Source organism: Myotis yumanensis, unplaced genomic scaffold (assembly GCF_028538775.1).
Source record: "Myotis yumanensis isolate MYYU_CA2020_CCGP unplaced genomic scaffold, mMyoYum1.0.hap1 SCAF_18, whole genome shotgun sequence".
NCBI classification, from domain to species: domain Eukaryota; kingdom Metazoa; phylum Chordata; class Mammalia; order Chiroptera; family Vespertilionidae; genus Myotis; species Myotis yumanensis.
Genome location: NW_027223769.1, coordinates 22363290 through 22385758, shown reverse-complemented (window position 1 = coordinate 22385758; position 22469 = coordinate 22363290). Strand labels below are relative to the sequence as shown.

The window sequence follows — 22469 nt, the reverse complement described above, 5'->3', positions numbered from 1 at the left end:
GGAGGGCCCCGGGTAAGAGTAGGCACAGGTGGGCTCTGGAGTTGCAGGAGGCGCACTGTTTGGGGGAGGGCTCTAGCAGAGTCACCTCTCATCGCACTAATTGACCAAAACAGCCCCAAAAAGGGAGGTTCCCAGGAGCACAAAAGGCCCTTGTGAAGGAAAAAAAATTAATCTTAATTTTGCCCCTCCTTGCTCTCGATGCCATTCTCGCAGCGAAGTGACTTGGAATCCAAACCAGCTTCCCAAGGCCCCAGCCTCAGCCCTAAGCCAAGTACAAGGCACCTTGATGCCAGGTGAACCCACGAAGTAGTGGAGCTGCGAGGGGCTGGGACACCAGGTGGCCCTCAAGAACTAGGCCCGAAGCTGGGTGGCTGTGCCCTCTCGTCCCTTCCCTGCTCTAGCCAAGAAGGCAGCGAATCCCTGGATAAACACAGGATACGTTTCAGTAAATAAAGCAGATGGCCTCCACCGCCCCCACCCCAATCCCGATAAAAGGGCAGAGTCCAGGCATCTGAAAATGATTGACAATTCTGACCTCTGGGAATCCGTGGTGGGTTCTAAAAGAAGTCTGCTGCGAGAGTATAGATTAGTGCATTCTTTCCAGGCTGTGGCTTGGCAAGATGAGTTAAAATCCTTAAGAACAGTCAAAAGTTTTCTGAATAATTCCTTTCTAGGATCTATCTTAAGGAAATAAATCAGCAACAAGGATTTGTACACAGGGTTCAAAGAAGTGTATGACAGCAATATATATAACAAAATATGTGTGCCAGAATGCCAACAGTGGTAACTTCTGGGTAGCGAAGTTACAACTCCATTTTCTTTAGGTTTAATTACACATTTCCCCCAATAGACATTTAGAAGTGCTCTAATCAGAAAAAAACTTCTTTTTAAAAGCATGAACATGAGAGAAAGGGGAAGATATAGAATTGTTTTGTTTACTTTAATGATGGGACCCAAGTGGGGCCTTAAGGGCCTCACCTGATTCAAACAGAAACTGGATAATCATTTCACAAAATTAGGGATCGCCCCCTCCAAATATTGAGTGAGGCTGCGTAAAGGCTTCTTGTCATCTCTTCCAAGTTCCACTCCACAGTGGAGCCACGTGGGGAGTAAGTGAGGCTGGAGCCCCCAGAAGACACTTTAAAACTAGTTACTCCAAATACTGAGTAACCTGACTTAGCTATTGGTTACAGCTCAGTGGGTAAAATCCTGTATATTTCTCACGTTTTCTCTTGCAACTACACTGTGTGATTCAGGTTCAGAAGCTACGAATATCTGATCTGTAAATATGACATTCATCAGACACAGTTGTAATTTTCCAGCCTGTGGTTTCCACATGCAATGTGGATTCCACCAAACACTCACATTTACTTGGGGCTGGACCAGGGGACTTCGGCCAAAGAGCTAACAAAAGCTCCAAGGTCTTTGAGCAGAACCCTGGCAAAGCAAGGCTGCTGGTGAGTAACTTGGAGAAATGTGTGCTACCTCTGCCCTCCCCACTCTTCCCCTGTCCAAACCCGTCCCCTCTAAAAAGCCACATGCAGCCTCCATTTTGAACATTTTAATTAGAAAGTTATGAAACACATGGCTCGTTATACAAATTTTACATTACATTAAAACAATTTAATAAAATGCAAAGCAATGTCTATACATCTTTAGCTGTCTTTCCATATCTCCTTATCTTTTTGTAATTCAGAAAATTCAACAACCAATTTTCATTGATTGAAATCTCAAAAAAATTTTAGGCATATAAATAAGCAGTCCTAAAGTTTAAAAGAAAAACCAGAGGGGCCACTGTTAGGATTTTGTGTGCTTGAACACTTCAAAATAGCTTTGTTTCCAAAATACTTGTTTTAGTCAGCCTGAAAGAAAAGGTGGTTTGGAAATAAAAACTGAATCTCCAAGGTAAACTGAGGCACACACTGAAGTGTGTGTTTATGAATGGGCCTGAAGCACAGGTCATAGTGGGTGTGTCCTTTCAGTACCAATGGCATCTCGGGATCATAAAGCAGATCTATCCATCCTCTGAGGAACCCCATGTTTTCTTAGGACGAAAAGAAATCAGTCTCTGTGTGTAACAAAGACCTGTCCCAGCACTCTTCTCCTGCAGACACTCGCTTAGTCATGAGCGTCATCTGACTGGACTGCCCGCCATTCTGCTCTGGGCCAGGCTGGACTGAGCTGCGGGGGCTAGCATCCTCCTTCTCCCCACACTGCTCCTTGCGTCCCTCCCAAAGTGGCCTGCTCCAATGGGCACCCTGTTCCTTAGTCAAGGGAAATACAAGGAGCTGGGCTTCCCGCTAGCCCTCCAAATAAACTCTGTGGTTGTTGGGCAGGGAGCCAATACCAACAACAGGTCCTCTGTCACCCATGTCCTTTTCAGGAAGGGGGAGAGGCTGTCGAGAAGGAGGAGTGGCAAGTGTCCAGGCTGTTGGGTGAGGGCCAGAGAGAAAAAAACAGTTACAATCCTTATTCCCCACACAGTTGCCCAGAGGATTGTGAATGAAAACAGCACTTCTGACTTCAGCCCCCTACTCCAGGGGCACAGACAGAGAGCAAGAGGCAGGGCAAAGAGCCAGCCACATAAGGGCAGGATAAAGGGCTTTTCAGCTGAGCTGATGACAGAAGATGTCTGTTAGACTGAGGGCAGGTGGATGGTCCTAGTGTCCTCAAGTTGCCCACCCTCACGTGGGTGCACACACATGTTCTTGAGCACTCCCTCTCTCTCTAGTTCTCCAGTTAAAGGCCTCTCAGTTCTGGAAATCAAAGTTCTGAATGGGGGAAATGCTAATGATTTGCATATCTGTTCTGAGAGCCCTGAAAAGAGTCAAAAGTACTTTACAATTGGGGGAAGAAATGCATAGCATGTTTCTCGGTTCAAGGAAGCAAAAGTCTGCTTGACTAGAGGTGATACTCTTTCCAACATGTCTCAATTGATTATAGTATTCTCTTGAAATTCAAGTCTAGGGCAAAAAAAGGGGGCGGGAGAGCAAATTATAGCCTTTTCAGACCTTCCCACAAACTAGTCTCTGATGATTTTGGTAGGCACTTAGAAGATATGGAATTTGTGTAGAGAAAAATTAGAAAGAACTCTTCTTTGTCGCTGGTAGGAAAAATACACATGCTGGCACGTGTCCGTGGGCCCTTTTCAGAAGTGTCCTAAGGTGGCAGTTCTCAGAAGACAACATGAGGTAGCCAGGTCCTGCGTAGAGTCATGGTCTTCTTATGATAAGTGCTGCTTATAGAGTTCTCCCTGGGGCATTGCTGTTACAGGGATTGTGGTGACCACTTGATTTTGAAACACAAATCTTTTTATTCTTTCAAACACCCAGAGGAAGATAAGTAGGATACTGACATACTGGATCCAGGCAAACTTTATAATTTCCCAGAATCCCGGTAGATAAGTATACACAGTTAAGGAATCTCAGATGACATTTTCTAAGTAAATGTTACCAGTAAACGGGTAAGTTTAGACAGGATATGGCAAAAATGTTTCAAATACCTTTAAGATAAAAGGGATAACAAAAGATTATTAGGACATAAATATGGATGATTCTGACCTAGAAAAATTGCTCATAAAGAAATAGGAACAGGAAATGAATTCCCCAGCCCCCACCCCCGTATGAATAGCAGACAGAGTGGTTTGTGTGGGGCTGCAAGTGTAGCAATTTCAACTTAAGGCTTCCCACATCTGTTTCTTCTTGGGACAAGTGAGGAATCCTTTTTTCTTTTTTGAGACTGAGCTACTGTTGGCTTCTTAGCAGAAAGGATATGAAATGACTTCCACAGGGTATCGGATGACAGCATTAATCACAAATGGAGCTTCGGCAGCCCTTCCGACCAGCCAGATGGGGTTGGGGACAGTCAGGATGGTGGTTACTGCAATACAATCAGGAATTAACCCATAAATGCTCTCTTTGGCAATAAAATATTGAGGGCTATGCCCAGCTGGTGTGGCTCAGTGGTTGAGCATCAACCCATGAACCAGGAGGTCGGTCAGGGCACATGCCCAGGTTGCCAGCTCGATCCGCACTAGGGTTGTGCAGGAGGCAGCTGATCGATGATTCTCTCTCATCATCTTTCTATCTCTCCTTTTCCCTTCCTCTCTCTGAAATTAATAATAGCATATATAAAAATATTTTAATTTAAAAAATACATATAAACTTTAAAAAAATTGAGGGCTATGAAAATACTCTTTTGACCTCTCAGGCAAATTCTGTACTTCAAAACTCATATATAAGAAATGATTTAAAAGGAAAGAAGTGAAATTGAATATGCAAAGTTGCTTACACTTTGTTAAAATACTTGTCAAAACACTTATGTTAAAAAAATATGGAAACAGCCTATGTGTTCTTCTGTAGTTGTTGAGTGGCTAAGCAAAGGAATACTATGCTACCACTAAAAATAACACCAATTAAAACTTTGTAGCAACATGGGAAAAATATTTATATTACAAAGTAAATAGAAATAAACTGGCCCTGGTCGGTTTTTCTCAGTGGTTAGAGAGTCAACCACAGACCAAAGGGTCGCAGGTTTGATCCCCAGCCCCGGTTGGAGCATGTATGGGAGCAACCAATCAACATGTCTCTCTCACAAGGATTTTTTTTTTTCTCCCTTCCTCCCATTTACTCTCTCTAAAAGCCAATGGAAAAAATATCCTCAGGTGAGGATTAACAACAACAACAAAAAGAAAATAAACTGGATCCAAAAGTGTCTCTAAATTATGATAGCAGCTATATAAAAAGATTTGCATATAGCCAGGCAACTTTGGCTCGGTGGATAGAACATCAACCTGCGGACTGAAGGGTCCGGGTTTGATTCTGGTCAAGGGCACATGCTTGGGTTGTGGGCTGGATCCCCAGTGTGGGGTGTGCAGGAGGAAGCCGATCAATGATTCTCTCTCATCATTAATGTTTCTATCTCTCTCCCTCTCCCTTCCTCTCTGAAATCAACTGAAAAAATAAAATAAAAGAGATTTGCATATAGACAAAGACTAGAAGAAAAAAAATTTTACAACTTGATTTGTAGTGTTTTAGTTTAGTTTCAATGTTTTTTTTGTTTTAAAATTTATTTTTAAAATAATGCTGTTCATGTATTACATAAAATCAGAAAGAAATACTGGAATTGCAGTCCCGCCACTTGTTAAGTGTCTGTGCGTAGTATCCACGATGTCTGGTTGCCGAGCAATACTTAACATGCCTTTAGAGAAAACCTCAGACCATCAACCAGCCAAGCAGGCCAAGTCAAGTGCCTGGGATGGCCTAAGAGCCTCACCTCAGTAAGGGACGGACACACTCTGCCTTGTAGCCAGAACCTTGGGTGCATCGCATCTATTCTCCTAATTCAATTGCTGGTATGGGGTGAGTCGCTCACATTCCCTATTTCCATCTGAAAACTAGAAACAGTAATTTGTCTTTGGCTTCTTTTACAAGTAAATGGAGCGCCTCAATTAAGCTTATTTTTTAAAAAGGAAATCCATCAAACCAGTGGTGGAATAGATATGGCAATTAATTGGCACTAACCTGATGGATCATAGAAGTGGGGGTTGCGTAGATTGTGGGTCTTTAGATCAGGAGGAAAAAGGACAAGCCCTGGGTTGCCTGTTTGTCTCACATCACTGAGCATTCATTGGTTTTGACATTTTCATCATGATAAGGATTCCAATTCTGTTTCTCTCCAAAGACCCCACTGACCTGGGAAGTCTCTGTGAAGTACCTGAATGAAATTTACTCACTGTTCCTTTCTTGATAGGCAGCAACAATATGCGTGAGGTCATAGTCATAGGCAAAAGGACTGGTTCCGTTGATGACAGACACCTGGGATATAGGAGGAGGCCCTGATGTAAGCACCGGAACAGCTTCTTCTCTGGTCTTTCTACCCTCCTGCCCACCCAGGACCACCTTCTTGTTCTTGGTGACCTATTCCAGTCTTACAATAATTCATTTACTCTCAATCTTACCACTTGTGGGATGGAAACAAGGGGTCAATATCTACTTTTCATAGGTTTTTAAGCTATTTATAAAATACCTCTCTCTATTCCAATGTCAGAAATAAATCCTTTAATTTTTAAAAATAGACCATATTTTCAACTCCTGTGTCTTGTCCTTGCTCTTCTCTAGATGATCTTTCAAATGTAGATTTGGAAAAAGGATAAAGTGCAAATAGTAAGCATATAATCCTCTGAAGAAGGAAATGACTTCCTGCCCCCTAGTATCATATTCCCATTGATATGGGAATAAAAAGTGCTGTGGGTTTCTAGGTGAAGGCAGATTCAAATGCTGAAGACTTAAGGGAGATATTTAAAAATGTAAAATAGCCTGGCTGGTTGAGCATCAACCCATGAACCAAGAGATCACAGTTTGATTCCTAGTCAGGGTACATGCCCAGATTTTGAACTTGTTCCCCAGCGGGAGCGTGCAGGAGGCAGCCAATCAATGATTCTCTCTCCTCATTGAGGTTTCTATCTCTTTTTCTCTCTCCCTTCCCTTCGCTGCAATCAATTAAAAACAACAACAAAGCCGAAACCGGTTTGGCTCAGTGGATAGAGCGTCGGCCTGCAGACTGAAGGGTCCCAGGTTCGATTCCGGTCAAGGGCATGTACCTGGGTTGCGGGCACATCCCCAGTGGGAGATATGCAGGAAGCAGCTGATTGATGCTTCTCTCCCATCGATGTTTCTAACTATCTATCTCTCTCCCTTCCTCTCTGTAAAAAATCAATAAAATATATTAAAAAACAACAACAACAACAACAAAAAAGTGAAATAAAAAAAAAGGGTTCCATTCCAAGATAGCAACAAAGGAACTTCCTGAACTGACCTCCTCCCACTGACAAACTAAATCTACAACTATACATGGAGAAATTCCCTCCGAAAGAAATTCAGAAACTTAGTTGAGTGACCCCTACACATTGGGCAAATGAGAAAATATCCACATCACCCACATTGAAATGATCTTAGCAAACCCTCAACTACTAGGAGCCACAAGAACACTGAAGGCAGCTTGGAAAATGACAAAGGCTTGACAGCAACAAAACTCTGGCTGAGCTGATTGGTAAGATTAATTTCCTACATGAGTCCACTCTGTCAAGATTGGGAGAGAGGGATGTTTTATCTAATGCACAGAAACCAACAGAGAGTCAAGGAAAATAAAGAAATAGAGGAATATGTTCCACACTAAAGAATAAGGTAAAACTCCAGAGACAGACCTTAATAAAATGGAGATAAGTGACTTATTTGAAAAAAGAATTTAAAATATCAGTCACAAAGATGCTCACTGATGTCAGGAGAATAATGCATGAACAAAGTAAAAAAGGCATTATAAGAAAATCACAGCTAAATATTCCTGATGAACAGAAATGCAAAATCCTCAACAAAACATTAGCAAACCAAATTCAACAATACATTAAAAGGATCAGATACCATGATCAAGTGGGGTTTATTCCAAGGATGCAAGGATGGCTCAACATCTGCAAATTAATAGATGTGATGTACCACATTAATAAAATGAAGGATAAAAATCTTGCCTGGCTGGTGTGGCTCAGTGCTTGAGTCTCAACCTATGAAACAGGAGTTCACAGTTTGATTCCTGGTAAGGGCACATGCCCAGTTGCAGTGGTGTGTGTGTGTGTGTGTGTGTGTGTGTGTGTGTAGGATTCTGTTGCATCATTGATGTTTCTATCTCTCTCTCCCTCTCCCTTCCTCTCTGAAATCAATAAAAGAATATTTTTTAAAAATCATCTTAATAGATACATAAAAAGCATTTGACAAAATTCAACATGCATTTATTTAAAAAAAACAACTCTCAACAAAGTGGGTACAGAGGGAACATACCTTAATATGATAAAGGACATATATGACAAGCCCACTGCTAATATCATGCTCAATGGTGAAAAGCTGAAAATTTTCCCTCCAAGATCAGGAAGAAGACAAGGATGCCCTCTCTCACAACTTTTATTTTTTTTATTTTTATTTTTATTTTTTTTAAATATATTTTATTGATTTTTTACAGAGAGGAAGGGAGAGAGATAGATAGTTAGAAACATCGATGGGAGAGAAACATCGATCAGCTGCCTCCTGCACATCTCCCACAGGGGATGTGCCCGCAACCCAGGTACATGCCCTTGACCGGAATCGAACCTGGGACCTTTCAGTCCGCAGGCCGACGCTCTATCCACTGAGCCAAACCGGTTTTGGCGTCTCTCACAACTTTTATTCAACATAGTATATGAAGTCTCAGCCAGAGCAATTAGGCAAGAAAAAGAAAAAAAAGTCATCCCAATTGGAAAGGAAGATGTAAAATTGTCACTATTGGCCTATGACACAATATTATATAATAGAACACCCTAAAGACTCTACCAAAGAAACTGTTAGAACTTATAAATGATTTAGTAAAGTTGCAGGATACATAATCGATATATAAAATCACTAACAATGAAGTATTAGAAAGAGAAATTACAAAAAAAAATCCCATTACATTGCATCAAGTGTAATATAAAATACATAGAAATAAATTTAACTAAGGAGGTGAAATATCTGTACACTGAAAACTATAAGACATTGATAAAAGAAACTGAAGAAGGCACAAATTAATGGAAAGTTACTCTGTGTTCATGTGTTAAAAGAATTAATGCTATTAAAATGTCCATACTACCCAAAGCTACCTACAGAACCAGTGGAATCCCCATCGAAATCCCAGCGTTATTTTCACAGATGTAGAAAAAACAATCCTAAAGAATGTATGGAATCACAAAAGACCCCAAATAGCCAAAGCAATCTTGAGAAAGAGCAAAGCCGAAGGCATCAAACTTCCTGATTTAAACTGTATTACAGGCTGTTGGGCTTCTCCGCCTGCCGCGGATACAGTGCGTTGGCCACGGGCGCACCCAGAGCAGCCAGCCGCCGGCGCCAGCGCCGGCTAGCAGGCGCCAACGCGTCGGGGTTGGGGTCCTTGTGTCGTGAAAACGACGCTAGTAGCTGTCACCGTGACAGCAGGTGCAGCGCTTAGCCCCAGGTGGGCTCGGCGGCTGCCTGGCCAGTCTCCCTTCGCCCCTAGCCCTTTCCTTCCTGGACCCAGCGCCAACCAGCGACCCTTAAGCCCATCATCGCAGCGGGCCATGGCAGCCTCGCAACAGGCCCTGGCAGCCTCGCAGCAGGCCCTGGCAGCCTCGGCTTCGCAACAGCCCATTAAGGGGATTCTAAAGAACAAGAGTTCTGTGGCTTGCTCTCTGGTGCCCTCGACAATGCAGCAGCGGAACAAGAGTGTCGACGAACTGAGTAAAAAATCCATGAAGTGGGATGAAATGAACATCGTGGCGACATATTATATAGAAGATGAAGATTTAATTAAAGTACATGAACCAAGCACTCCAGAAAATAGCATGGAAAGTGATGATGAAGGTGCACTGGGTAATTCAGAAACCATTGAAGTCCTGAACCCAGAGATGTTAGCTAAGAAATTAGCTGCTGCTAAAGGCTCAAAGCCAAAGTATCTGGTTCATGAACAAGAAAGCAGTGAAGATGAAGACAGCGACTTCTCAACTGAAGGTAAAAAGTCTTTATTGACTACCTGCTGTTTATTCTTTTTCAGGTGCTCTGTAGGAAATGAGCAGGGGGGAGAAAAGACCCAGCTTCACAGAATTTCCAAACGAGCTAGTGAAAAACAGCTAGAGTTTGAAATGAAAAGGAAGCTTCATGATAATGAAGGACTTAATCTTAAATTAGCTAGGCAATTAATTTCAAAAGAACTACTGGAGTTGGAGGAAGATGAAGAAATATCAACAACTGCAGCTGGAGAAAATATGAATATGGAAGAATCAAATCAAGGATCTACTACAGGCGGCCAACTGCAAAACAAATCACAGAGTTCATAGAAGAGATTTGTTCAACACTGTGATTGTCTGATACAAACCCTATTACTATATCATACTGCTTCCTGTTCTCTACAATTCATGACTTAAGTAGCAAAATGCACACCAGTTATTATATGGAGCCAATAATTAAATAACTTTAGAGACTAATTAGACTGAAAATGCCTAATTGATACATATTCTTGTGCCTATTACTCACCACAAATACAGCATAATATCAGTCCAAAACTGTACTACTTTTGTAAGAACACTCGTTAATTTGCATAAGATATTATATAGCTTTTGATGCTTTAAAGGTTAAACAATATCTTGGGGAGGGCATCTAATTTATTTTCTTCACTTCTAGATGTAATAGCTCTTATAAAATATCAAAATCCAATTGGATTATATAGGCTGATAAATACTCAGTCTGAAAAGTATTTTAACACATGTCTCAACTTGATTTATTTGTTTACTTGAAAAGGATTATTATAGGAGTTACTGTTGCATTTTCTGGCCTACTACCTTTAAAATTTCTTTTGAGTTTTTTTATGTTTAAAAGGAAAGAATTAAACTGTTTCCCACTGCCCTGGACAGTTTAGCTCAGTGGATAGAGTGTTGGCCTGCAAACTGAAAGGTCCCAGGTTTGATTCCAGTCAAGGGCACATGCCCAGGTTGTGGGCTTAATCCCCAGTGGGGAACTTGCAGGAGGCAGCCAATCCATGATTCTCTCTCATCATAGATCTTTCTATCTCCCTCTTCCTTCCTCTCTGAAATCAATAAAAATATAAAAATATTTTAAAAAAATAAACTGTTTCCCACCAAACTAGTTTTATTGCCCTTGCCGTGTAACTCAGTTGGTTGGATCATTGTCCCATACACCAAAAAGGTTGCAGGTTCGATTCCCGGTCAGGGTACATATGGGAAGCAGCTGATCAATGTTTCTCTCTCTCCTTTCCCCTCTCTCTAAAATCAATAAACACATCCTCAGATGAGGATTAAAAAAAAACTAGCTTTATTCACAAATAAATTATCAGGTTAAATTTACACTAACATCTGAGTTCAGATCAGTTTTTAAAAATAAATATAATAATATAGTCTCAGCATTCCCTTTATATGCCTGTCCTAACCACCTGCCTTTGTTTCTTATTTCTTTCCACATATATACACACAATAATCCTTAACCTTTACACTAGTAAAGGTTCATAAAGATTGTCATGATATTAGGAACTCTTCTTTCTCTCATATATTCTATCATGTACTACAACAATGAAAATTTTATTTTGACTATCAATGCTTATTTTTTTTCTTCTAATACATGGAGAAAACAGATTTAATAGCAGCAATACTACAGGAAATACAATTCAACTGCAGAATTTCTACACTGTTCTGATTTTAGCTTGCTAATTAAATTGCTATTACTAGTTTACTATCTGACTTAAACAGACCTTAGGATACAACTGAGATTTTTTTGTATGATGGGATAATTGTGTGTAACCAGTAAAATAATGATAGCTCCTGAATGTGCAGGCAGAAGTAATCCTGAAAGTATTTTAATTTAAAAACTTTAATCCCTGCTTTAAGGGAATATGATAATGTATACTATGACAAATGTACTTTATTCTTCTAACATTGTAACATTGAGACCCCCCCACCCCTGGAATGAAGTGCAATTCCTGTGTATCTTGGTTTAGTGATAATTGCACTTTTAGTCAATTATTTGTATCTTAACATTTTTTTAGTATCCAAAGAATCCATTATATGAACAGACTTTTTAAAAAATTAAATATATTTTTATTTATTTCAGAGAGGTTGGGAGAGAAAGATAGAAATATCAATGATATTTCTATCAATGAGAGAGAATCATTGATTGGCTGCTCCTGCATGCCCCCTATTGGGGATCAAACCCACAACCAGGGTATGTGCTCTGAATGGGAATTGAACTGTGACCTTCTGGTTCATAGGTCGAAGCTCAACCACTGAGCTCCACCAGCCCGGGTTGAACAAACTTTTAAAATAATTTCTCTATATTGTATATATAAAATGGCTTTTATTGAACAGCTTATCTTCCACTTACAAGTTTATGGAAATATCAAAATATGTCAAAATAAATAAAAAGTAGGAGAAAAAATAAAACTATATTACAAAACTATAGTAACTGAAACAGTATGATATTGGCATAAAAACAGACACATATCAATGGAACAGAATAGAGAATCTAGAAATAAACCCACCAATATATGGTCAGTTAATTTATGACAAAAGAGCCAAGCATTCAATGGGGAAAGTATAGTCTCTTCAATAAATGGTGTTAGGAACACTGGACAGCCACATGCAAAAGAATGAAACTAGACTCCTATCTTACATCATATATAGAAATCAATTAAAAATGGATTAAACTTGCCCTAGCCTGTTTGGCTCAGTGGATAGAGCGTCGGCCTGCGGACTAGAGGTCCCGGGTTCGATTCCGGCCAAGGGCATGTACCTTGATTGCGGGCACATCCCCAGTGGGAGGTGTGCAGGAGGCAGCTGATCGATGTTTCTCTCTCATCGATGTTTCTAACTCTCTATCCCTCTCCTTTCCTCTCTGTGAAAAATCAATAAAATATATTAAAAATAAAAATAAAAATGGGTTAAACTTAATTTAAAACCTGAAATTGTAAAACTAGAAGAAAACATAGGGGGTATGCTCCTTGACATCAGTCTTGGCAATGATTTTTTGGATTTGACACCAAAAGTACAAGCAACAAAAGTAAAAATAATAAGTGAGATTATGTCAAGTTAAAAGCACAGCAAAGCACAACAAAATAAAAAGGCAACTTACAGAATGGGAGAAAATATTAGCAAATAATATATCTGATAAGGGGTTAATATCCAAAATATATAAAGATATAAACTCACACAACACAATAGCAAAACAATATGATTTTAAAAATGGGCAGAGAGCCCGGCTTGTGTGATTCAGTGGTTGAGCGTCAACCTATGAACCAGGAGGTCATGGTTCGATTCCCAGTCAAGGCACATGCCTGAGTTGCAGGCTCGATCCCCAGTAGGGGGTGTGCAGGAGGTAGCCAATCAATGATTCTCCTCATTGATGTTTCTATCTCTCCCTCCCTCTCCCTTCCTCTCTGAAATCAATAAAAATATGTATTTTTAAAAACGAGCAGAGGAACCAAATAGGCATTTTTCTAAAGAAGACATATTGCCCTGACTGGTTTGGCTCACTGGATAGAGTGTCGGCCTGTGGACTGAAAGGTCCCAGGTTCGATTCCGGTCAAAGGCATGTACCTTGGTTGCGGGCACATCCCCAGGAGGGGGTGTGCAGGAGGCAGCTGATCAATGTTTCATCAGAATAGAAACATCGATGTTTTCATCGATATTTCTAACTCTCTATCTCTCTCCCTTCCTCTCTGTAAAAAATCAATAAAATATATATATATATAAAAAAGAAGACATATAGATGGCCAACAGGCACATGAAAAGGTGCTCAACATCACTAGTCATCAAGGACATGCAAATCAAAACCACAATGAGGTATTACTTAAAGCCTGTTACCAAAAATACAAGAGATAACAAGTGTTGGCAAGGATATGAGGAAAAGGGAACCCTTGTGCACTGTTGGTAGGACTGTAACTTGGTGCAGCCACTATAGAAAACAGTATGGAGGTACCTCAAAAAATTAAAAATATAACTACCACATGATCCTGAAATTCTACTTCTGGGTGTATATCCAAAGAAAAAAAACCAGGATAGTGAAGAGATATTTGTACTCCCATGTTCACTGCAGCATCATTTACAATGGTCAAGATATGGAAACAACCTAAGTGTCTGTCTGTCAATGGATGAATGGATAAAGAAGATGTGATAAAGAAGATATTCAAACATGAAAAAAGAAGGAACTCCTGCCATTTGCAACAACATGGATGGACCTTGAAGGCATTATGCTAAATGAAATAAACCAGACAGAGAAAGATAAATACTGCATGGTATTCACTTATATGTGGAATCTAAATAAGAAATCAAACTCATAGAAACAGAGTAGAAAATTGGTTGCCAGGGGGCTGGGAGCCGAGGGCAATAGGGAAAGGGTTAAAGTACAAAGTTTCAGCTATAAGATGAATAGTCTGAGGATCTAATGTATAACAAGATGACTACAATTAGTAATACTGCACTATGTAACTGAAATTTGCTAAGAGAGTAGAACTTAAATGTTCTCAGACATATACAAAAAAGATAAATGTGTGGTGATGGATGTGTTAACTAATTGAAAGGAATCCTTTCACAATGTATTAATCTATCAAGTCACCATGATGTATACTTTAAATAGTTTACAATTTTGTCAATTATACCTCAATAAAGCTGGGGGGGGGGGAACCCCCACAGAAAAAGCAAAAATCTTTTTCAAGTTAAAAAAAAAAGTGCCATATTAAGTTTATACTGTATAGTCCTCCTTTAAAAAACAAATAAAAAACTGACCTTGATTATAGCTAGGGTGACCATATATCCACGTTTGTCTGGAACAGACCTGAAATAACTGATAAAGTTCCTCTTTCCTTTTCAAAAGTAGCCCAGCCCAACTTATATGCCCCCCTCCCTGGGATATAATAAAGGTCAGTAGCAATAAGTGTTGAAATGAATGAGTTCTGGTCTTAGACAATTCATGGCTCTGTTCCTTTCATGCTGTGGGACTTTGGAAAAATTAATTAATCCCTGTAAGTCCCAGTTTCCTCAAGTGTAAAATGAGTTCATTCTTTCAACAAGTCTGTCTGAGTACTTAAAGTGTGCCAGCACTGTTTTAGGCACTGGGGTGAAAGTATAGATGTCAGCACTTTTACTATTGAGGGAATTAGCAAATAAACAAATAACATATCTTTAATATTTCAGGTGGAAGTAAAACAGTGAACCTAGGTGAGGAATGATGGAGTGAGAGGGGAATGCTATTTTAGAAAGAAGTGTCAGGGAAGGACTGTGTTCAGAGGTATTTGGAAAAGAAAGTGAATGGAGTGGCAGCATAAGCTATGTGGATACTTGGCAGAGGGAAGGCCAGTGCAAAAGCCCTGAGGCAGGAGCCACTTTGCGGATTTGAACAACAGCACAAAGGCCAGTATGGCTAGAATGGAGCAAGGGGGGCCATGATAGGACAAGCAGCTGGCGAGTTGGGAAACGGCTGAGTAGGCATCTCCTGAGGTTGTTGTGATGATTAAACAAGATAATATATTTAAACCTCTTAACTCAGGATTATGTGCTCCAATAATCAGTAGTTAGCATTATTTTTGAAATGTTGTACATAACTAAAAAAAGATCACTTAAAATATGGGGTGTGTTTGTGTGTGTGTGTGTGTGCGTGTGTGTGTGTGTCTGTGTGCGCATCCAAAAGCATTAAACAATTTGGTTCTTAGATTAAAAACAGAGATTTTTTTCCTTTCTTTCTAGATATAAATACAGGCACATCCGTCTCCATTATTTTGAAAGAATTCATGGCAGGAATTCCTCAGAAATCCTCTTCTGTGCCCCTACAGAGAAATGCTATTTCCAACTTCCATTACTCCCTCTTCAAAGAACTGGTAAACACTAACATATACAAATAAAAGGAGATGGACGAGGAGAAGCATCCTTACGTTGTATCGCACGTCTAGGCCATCATAGCTTAGGGGCTGCTTCTGCTGCAGCCTCAGGTCTCCGTTCACATATAACTGGGACCCCGGAATAGCGAAGGAGGATTGAAGAAATGCCATGCTCTGCATCACGAAGGTTGACATCCTCTGAAATCATTAGAGGGCGAGACAAGATCAGTTTCAGTCAGATCTTAAGGGCTCTGGGTTCTAAGCGTCACCTGTCTGTGGTGGAAGCCTAACAGTCCCCCACATACCTGGCTTGGCATGCAGGCAGAACTCTGCCCAGAACCCTCGGAACTGTTCAGAGATTGTATAAATGAATATGGCCCTAATGAAAAACATTTGACCTGCCCAAGTTAAATCCCAAGCCTCACCTCAGAAAAGAGCCTTTTTCTACAGTGTGGGTTTTCCTAGGAATCAGAAAGAGGGGTCTGTTCTATTAAAAGACAAAAGGGAGAGGACAGGCTTCCCTCAGGAATTGACTCACATGCAATTGGTAGGAGAAAGTCAAGATGAGTTGCACACCAAGAACATGCTCCGTGGACTGCAGGGGAAGCTCCAGTTTAAAATGTAACGTGTCCATTTTCCCGTCCTGGTTTCTGTCTTCTTCTCTAGTCTAAGAAACCCAAAGAGGGCCAGTGACCCTTATTAAGTCGGGAAGAATCCATATTACTGTTGTACATACACAATGAACCACTGTCCTGCGATACACAGGTATTCGCTCCCTCATCAGAAGAAAAATGCAGAGGTATAAGGTATCAATATTCGAGAGAGACACAATGTGCATGGCCCCTGAACTTCATACGTGTGCTTCTCAAATATTCAAGGGCCAAACTGAACAGGAATTTGAATAGGTAATAACAACAACAAACAACTGGATGGTATTTTTCTTTTTCAGTCTCATTTGATTTTTTTGTTTGTTTTGTTGCTGGCATCTTTTCATTTTTACAAACAGGCTGGAGTTGGTATGGAAAGTTTAAGTAGCACATCAGAATTATTTTCTACTTGTCTAGAAAAGAAAACTAATACTAATCATTATGCATTCCCCAGATTCAGCAGAAAAACACCAAGCTCTATTTATACAGTACATCATTTAACCACAAGTGTCTTTGCTGCAAATTCTCAGTATTGGACTGCATCTCATCATTGTCAGGGCTTTAAAGCCTAGCGTACTTTTAGTGCCAATCAATAAAGCAAAAAAGGAAGCTCTGGAAAATCAGTAAGCTATTATAACTACAGATACTTCATAAATTATGTACATGAAAGTAGGGAAAACAGATCTTAGGAGGGAAAAAGACAAATTACAGCTCATAAAAAAAAACACTGGTACCCAATCTTGTCATCCATAGTCTTGCCTCTTCGTGATCCTACTACGACTAGCAGGAAAGGATGGCTACGCACATGTGATCGCTGCTGACACCATTCCTTGGCACACTCTGGATCTTGTTACTACAACTGATCCTTTCCCCGTGTAGGTTCCCAGGAGGATTTTACTATGTTGTATCAACATTCCCATCTGAATTCTCCATCTACTGATTCATTTTTCTTTCCACCAATACCATTATGCAAGGAAGAGATTCTTTGTTCTTTTTTTCAGGCTAATAAGGTCGTTTTAAGATGGAGCTATCTCAGTTTTCAGAAACTTTCAATTGCTTCTTTCCTTCTAGACAATGATGTCCTTATCCTCGGCCTTGTTACAGAGAAACTTGCCCTCTGTCTTCTGTTGGATACTATTTTCACTGTCCTATTCCATCAACTTTGCAGGTGCAGCGGAGGGATATCTGTTACTCGGGCTGATGATCAAATTACTGAGGCAATTATGTATTAGCAATTATGGTTAGGATAGAAAAGAAGCTGCCTTGTCTTTCTGTGAATCTTCCTTACTTGGTATCTGGGAAGACTTGGAAGACAAAGTCGGGTTAACTCTCTGGGGTGGATCTATGCCTTCTGGATCCTTAGGTTAAACAGGAAAACAAAGATCAAGTGTCTCAACTTGCAAGGGAGGATAGTGGGTAGGAGGGAATTGCCAGAATACAGACCCCAGCACAGTGTGGGAGAGAAGAGCAATCCATTTGATCTTTAAAATAAGTCTAAGGTAAGCAGAGCAAGTATTCTCCCCATTGTACAGATGAGAAAATCAAGGTTCAGGGAGGTGAAGGGATTTATTGGTACAGCTAGCAATGGGGATAAGAGATGATATAAAAGGTGCATCTCCCACAGTGACCTGTCACCAAGTTAGAATCTCACTCCCCTAAGGATGGCAAGGTGGGCTACATTCTATGCTATCACTTGGACCACTAGTGAAATCAATTATTTAATTCCATTTATTTCAAATCAATCTTAACACATGTGCAAAAGCTATAAAGGCAGGCATTCAAAGAACTAATACTTCTTTAACAAGGTTATTATCTAAAATCAAATTGATGTGTCTGGCCAAGATAAGTCATAAATCACACCATCATCTTATTTCTATAAGGTATATGAGCAATTTGGAACAATGTTAATATCCACTGGTTGTTTCAACTAGTCCCACTGCATATCCCAGGAGATATAAGAATATTAATAATAGTACTAATTAGAGAGGTAGGTACTATCGTGTTCTTTATATAGTTTCATTGAGACTGAGAGAGGGTATGTAATCCAATGACAGAATTGGGGCTAGGACTTAGGTTTATAGATTCCTGATTCAGTGCTCCTTCTATAATAGCCCACAAGAACCCCAATTTCAAAGATTTCTGGTAGTTAAAGAAAGGTAATCTTTTCCAGATATATATGAAATCAATACCAATATACTAGGTCGGATAAATATAGGCATTGTTGCATTTAGTCAGTGCATATCAGTCAGTCTACCTGAACCAATCAGGAAAACAGAAACTAAACAGTTATTTTAACAGAGGGAATTTAGTATAGGGGATAATTAGTAGCATAAGGGGACGAAAAAGGCAAAAAGGGAATGCTGTGATAACACAGAGAGGGTAACTGCAGGAAGCAGCTCCCGCGCTTGGAGCTGGAGCAGGAAGGGAAGAGGCTGGCATTACCTCCAGGAGCTGGGACTCAGCCCTCAGGAAGGAAGTGCTCCCCAGCTGACGCTGGTACCTCCAGAGCTTTGGAGGAGGAACCCACGAGAGGGAATGGATAAGGCTGGAGGAAAGACTTACTCTTTCCTGTTTGTATCACCCCCGGCACTGGTTCTTCAACTGGCAATAGCAACTGGTTGCAGTTTCTAGTTTTTTCCTACTCCTAGAACAAGGCTCGTCATGCCTCCTACTGGCAGAGCCTAACAGGGAGTCAGTGGGCAGAAGAGAATGTGGTTTTCATCATCTCAGTGTGAGCATCACAAAGCAGAGATAGGAGGGTGGCTTTGGAGCTGACACAAGACTAAAAACAATGCACCATCTGACTGTAAGAGTTGCTATAAATTAAGGAGTGCAATTGTTTCCAACTGCCCTGACTTGCAATATTTTCCCCACCAAGTATCTCATTGTTTGTTTTTACACTGTTCATTCTGTCGAGTAATATTCTTTTATTATAAAGGTTAATTTCCTAGTTTATACCAGTGTTCATTTTACCATATATTTGTCATTGAATGTTCCGGTTTTTTCTTTTTGTGCTGAAAATACTCTTTGGCATTACTCTTTGGGTCTCCTAAAAATAGGGACCATTACTTCAGGACTCCTAGACTCATCAAATCCTTACTACCTGTATTTCAATGAGTCTAAGATATCATCCTATCTAATAATAGACAAACATGGTAATTGACCGTACCTTCACTACACCTCCCATAGGCTAATCAGCAAGATATGCAAATTAACCGCCAACAAAGATGGCGGCTAATTTGCATACTGCAGGCAGGGCGGGACAGCGCCATCCCACCTGCCCTGCCGCCATCCGGGCCTGCTATCTGCAACTCGTAGCGGCGGGGCGTCCCGTGTGTGACCCAACCCGGGGTGGCACCCCAACCCCCGGATGGGCCCTGCCCTGTGCATGACCCGGGGCGGCGGGGCAGGCACCGAGGGATCGGGCCTGCTACCTGCACCCGGGGAGCGGGCCTAAGCCAGCAGGTGGTTATCTCCCGAGGGGTCCCAGACTGTGAGAGGGCACAAGTGAGGCTGAGGGACACCCTGCCCCCCCGCCAGTGCACAAATTTTTGTGCACCGGGCCTCAAATCAATTATAAATTGCACCACCCACCAGCCTCCACCACACACATACCCTTTCCATCCCACCAATAGAGTTAAACTCTCATTTCACTGTAAATCCTATTCACAACTTTAATGACCTTTCTCACTTTTCCCTTATTTTTTATTTCTCTAAAGTTAATAAGTATTTTATTTGCTTGCTTAGTTTTCTATTTACTTAAGCAATTTCAACAATCAGCTTCTATTGAAATTCCTCACAATTTGATGTTTATTCAAAATCTAGTTCATGCCTGGGCCAGTGTTGCTCAATGGTTGAGTGTCGACTCATGAACCAAGAGGTCACCATTTTTTTTTAAAGATTTACAAAAAATGTATTTTTATTGATTTCAGAGAGGAAGGGAGAAGGAGAGATAGAAACATCAATGGCGAGAGAGAATAATTGATTGGTTGCCTCCTGCACAGCCCCCACTGGGAATCGAGCCCACAACCCAGGCATGTGCCCTTGACCAGAAACAAACCTAGGACTCTTCAGTTCACAGACCAACACTCCATCCACTGAGCCAAACCGGGTTGGGCAAGAGGTCACCAATTTGATTCCCGGTCAGGGATTATGTCTGGGAAGAGCTCGATCCCCGGTAGGGGGCATGAAGGAGGCAGCCAATCGATGTTTCTATCTATCCCTCTCCCTTCCTCTCACTCTAAAATCAATAAATACATATTTTTTGAAAAAAACTTGTTCATGGCAATATTCTAATAGTGAAAAAGTGAAATCAAATCAAATATCCACTAACAGGGAACTGGTCAAATCCATCACAGTTGTTCCATATCATGAAATACTTTGTAGATCTTAAAAAGAATAAGGTTGATTAACAAGTATTGATACATACCCCAAACTGAGCCTTTAATTTTATGTCATTATATATACCAGTAACTAACATTTTACAATAAGCATGCAATTTTATAATCAGAAAAATATAAGAAAATGTAACCAGAAAAAAAACTTGAATCGTATTTTGTGTGTCGTTATTCATATAACTAATCAGATTTAATTTTTTTTTTCATTTTATTTAGTTGCTGGAAAAAAAAGTCTGAATTTTTTTTTTCCAGCTACACAAGTTTGGCTTGCAGGCCAAGAATCTCAGAGATGTTTGCTGAGATTAAACTTTGGAAGAAGGAAACCAGAATTTTCATATTTCTAAAGGGAAATGTTTTCAAAACATGAGTGTTTGTAAAGGAAGCACTCACCTGAACCGAATACTAAATTACAGACAGTAAAATGCTTCCTTTTCCTTCTGGACAGCTACAAGATGGAACAGAGGCATCTAATAAGACAGCCCGGGAGGCGGGAGGGCATTCCCCGAGGTCGTGTAACCAATCGGGGCTTCCCAGGGTCAAGCCTGCATAAAAATGCCTGCTCCTTCCGTTCCGAGTGTTTGGAAGCACAATTGCAGCAGCACTAAGGGTTGCAACAAGAACACTGCTGGTCCTCCATGACCCATAGCGGAGCTTTCGCGACCACCTTTCCATCAGGCAGCCCTCGGAAATGGCGGGGGCTGCCAACAGGCGGCCGCAGGCTTCTGGACTCGGTGCCAGGTAGCACGCTGACGGCAGCTGCTAACGTTCTTGGGGTTACGGGCAGCTTGGAGAAAGCGAATGAAATAAGAGATTTACTCCCCAGGAAGTTAAGCCTACGTTCAAACCACTGAGCCTGTGTACACAACTTACCGTGGGATCGAGGACCCCGAAGACCTAAGCTGGGGCTCCCACGGGGCCGGGCGCTCGCCCTCTCCTACCCCCGCTCCCGCCCCTACCTCCACCCAGTCCGGGTGGGCAGCTGGGCCCCGGCAGGAACCACGCACCGAAACGAGCGGGACGCGCAGATGATCCCCCTGCAGCCGGTTGAAGGCGGGGAACGTGCTCCAGGCGAGGAACCCGCCGCGCTCGGGTCCTAGCAGGGCCAGGAGCAGTACCTGGTGCTGGAAGCGCACAGTCGGCTGCTCCTCGTAGCTGCTCCGCTTCAGCCAAAACCCTGAGGTGAAAAGGGCGGGAAGGCGGTGGGGAGGGTGTCAGCAAGGCCCCCGCGGCTGCGGCGGGCCGGGCAGCTGTGGCGCGCACCCACGGGGGAGGCTCACCGTGGCTCCGGAAGGCCACCAGCAGCGGCGGGATGTACGTGAGCGCGGTGGCCAGCAGCAGGAACAGCGCGGCCTTGGAGCAGAGCCCCGCGCGGTAGCCGCGCTCGACCGGCTGAGAGAAGAGCTCGTAGAGCGCCATGAGCACAGCGCCGAGAGAGTCCGCCCCCCCTAGAGTCTAGACTAGAAGACCCCTTGGCGGTAGCGAAGGGATGAGCAAGTTTGGCTTCTCCTGGTTGCCATAGCCTTGGTCTCCACGGCAACGGACGGCGCAAGGAAGGGAACCAATAGCAAGGACGCGGGGCCTCGGTGGGCGGGGAGCTAAGGAGGAGCGGTGCCCACTGGGACGGTTGACCTCGCTTTGCACATTACGTGTGTTTTCCCAAAGGCGGAGTGGGAATACGTTTCTATGCACCAAAATCATAGCTGTCGTGTTAATGTGTGTAAAATAAGATTTTCATAAAAGCTATAAAAGCTTCAACTAGTCCACTGCAAGTTGAAGTTGACCCGAAGTTAAATATTTGTGCGTCTTTCATTAAATATGAATCAATGGTTCATACTTGAGTTCAACCAGTCCCGATACACCCTGCATTGAAGGGAAGCACAGAACATCATTGTGTCCGTGATCTCGGACCTAGTCCTAGGCTAAGACCAAGATCAGGCCCCTTTGTCTCTAAATTTCCTGTTGCTTTCACTATACGGCAGCATAGGGACGGAAACAGGACACAAATCTCCCGGTTCTT

At 41.7% G+C, this 22469-nt stretch overlaps 1 protein-coding gene and 1 pseudogene across 2 annotated transcripts; one reads left to right on the top strand and one right to left on the bottom strand.

The window, feature by feature from the left end:
- Nucleotides 1–1556: 1556 nt before the first annotated feature.
- TMEM231 (transmembrane protein 231) lies at nt 1557–22019 on the bottom strand. Of its 2 annotated transcripts, none has more exons than XM_070398268.1 (7): nt 21730–22019; nt 21457–21626; nt 15947–16075; nt 15463–15606; nt 5735–5816; nt 3775–3879; nt 1557–3405 (listed from the first exon to the last, which is right to left on the bottom strand). In XM_070398268.1, the coding sequence occupies exons 1-7, from the start codon at nt 21866–21868 to the stop codon at nt 3224–3226; spliced, it is 951 nt and encodes a 316-aa protein (XP_070254369.1). In that variant the 5' UTR covers nt 21869–22019; the 3' UTR covers nt 1557–3223. The 2 variants fall into 2 exon arrangements, with proteins under 2 accessions (XP_070254369.1, XP_070254370.1); XM_070398269.1 differs by having other exon boundaries at nt 21568–21626; nt 21730–22018.
- Nucleotides 9113–9868, top strand: LOC138997110 (protein phosphatase inhibitor 2 pseudogene; annotated as a pseudogene).
- Nucleotides 22020–22469: the final 450 nt, after the last annotated feature.

What these genes read in the sequence shown, in the direction of transcription:
- TMEM231 (XM_070398268.1), bottom strand. Translation starts at nt 21,868, where the DNA reads ATGGCGCTCTACGAGCTCTTCTCTCAGCCGGTCGAGCGCGGCTACCGC. An exon ending in TGCCTATCAAGAAAGGAACA is followed by an intron (nt 3,880 to 5,734) that starts GTGAGTAAATTT and finishes ATTGTATTGCAG; the next exon opens with TAACCACCATCCTGACTGTC. An exon ending in ATACCCTGTGGAAGTCATTT is followed by an intron (nt 3,406 to 3,774) that starts CATATCCTTTCT and finishes TAACTGTGTATA; the next exon opens with CTTATCTACCGGGATTCTGG.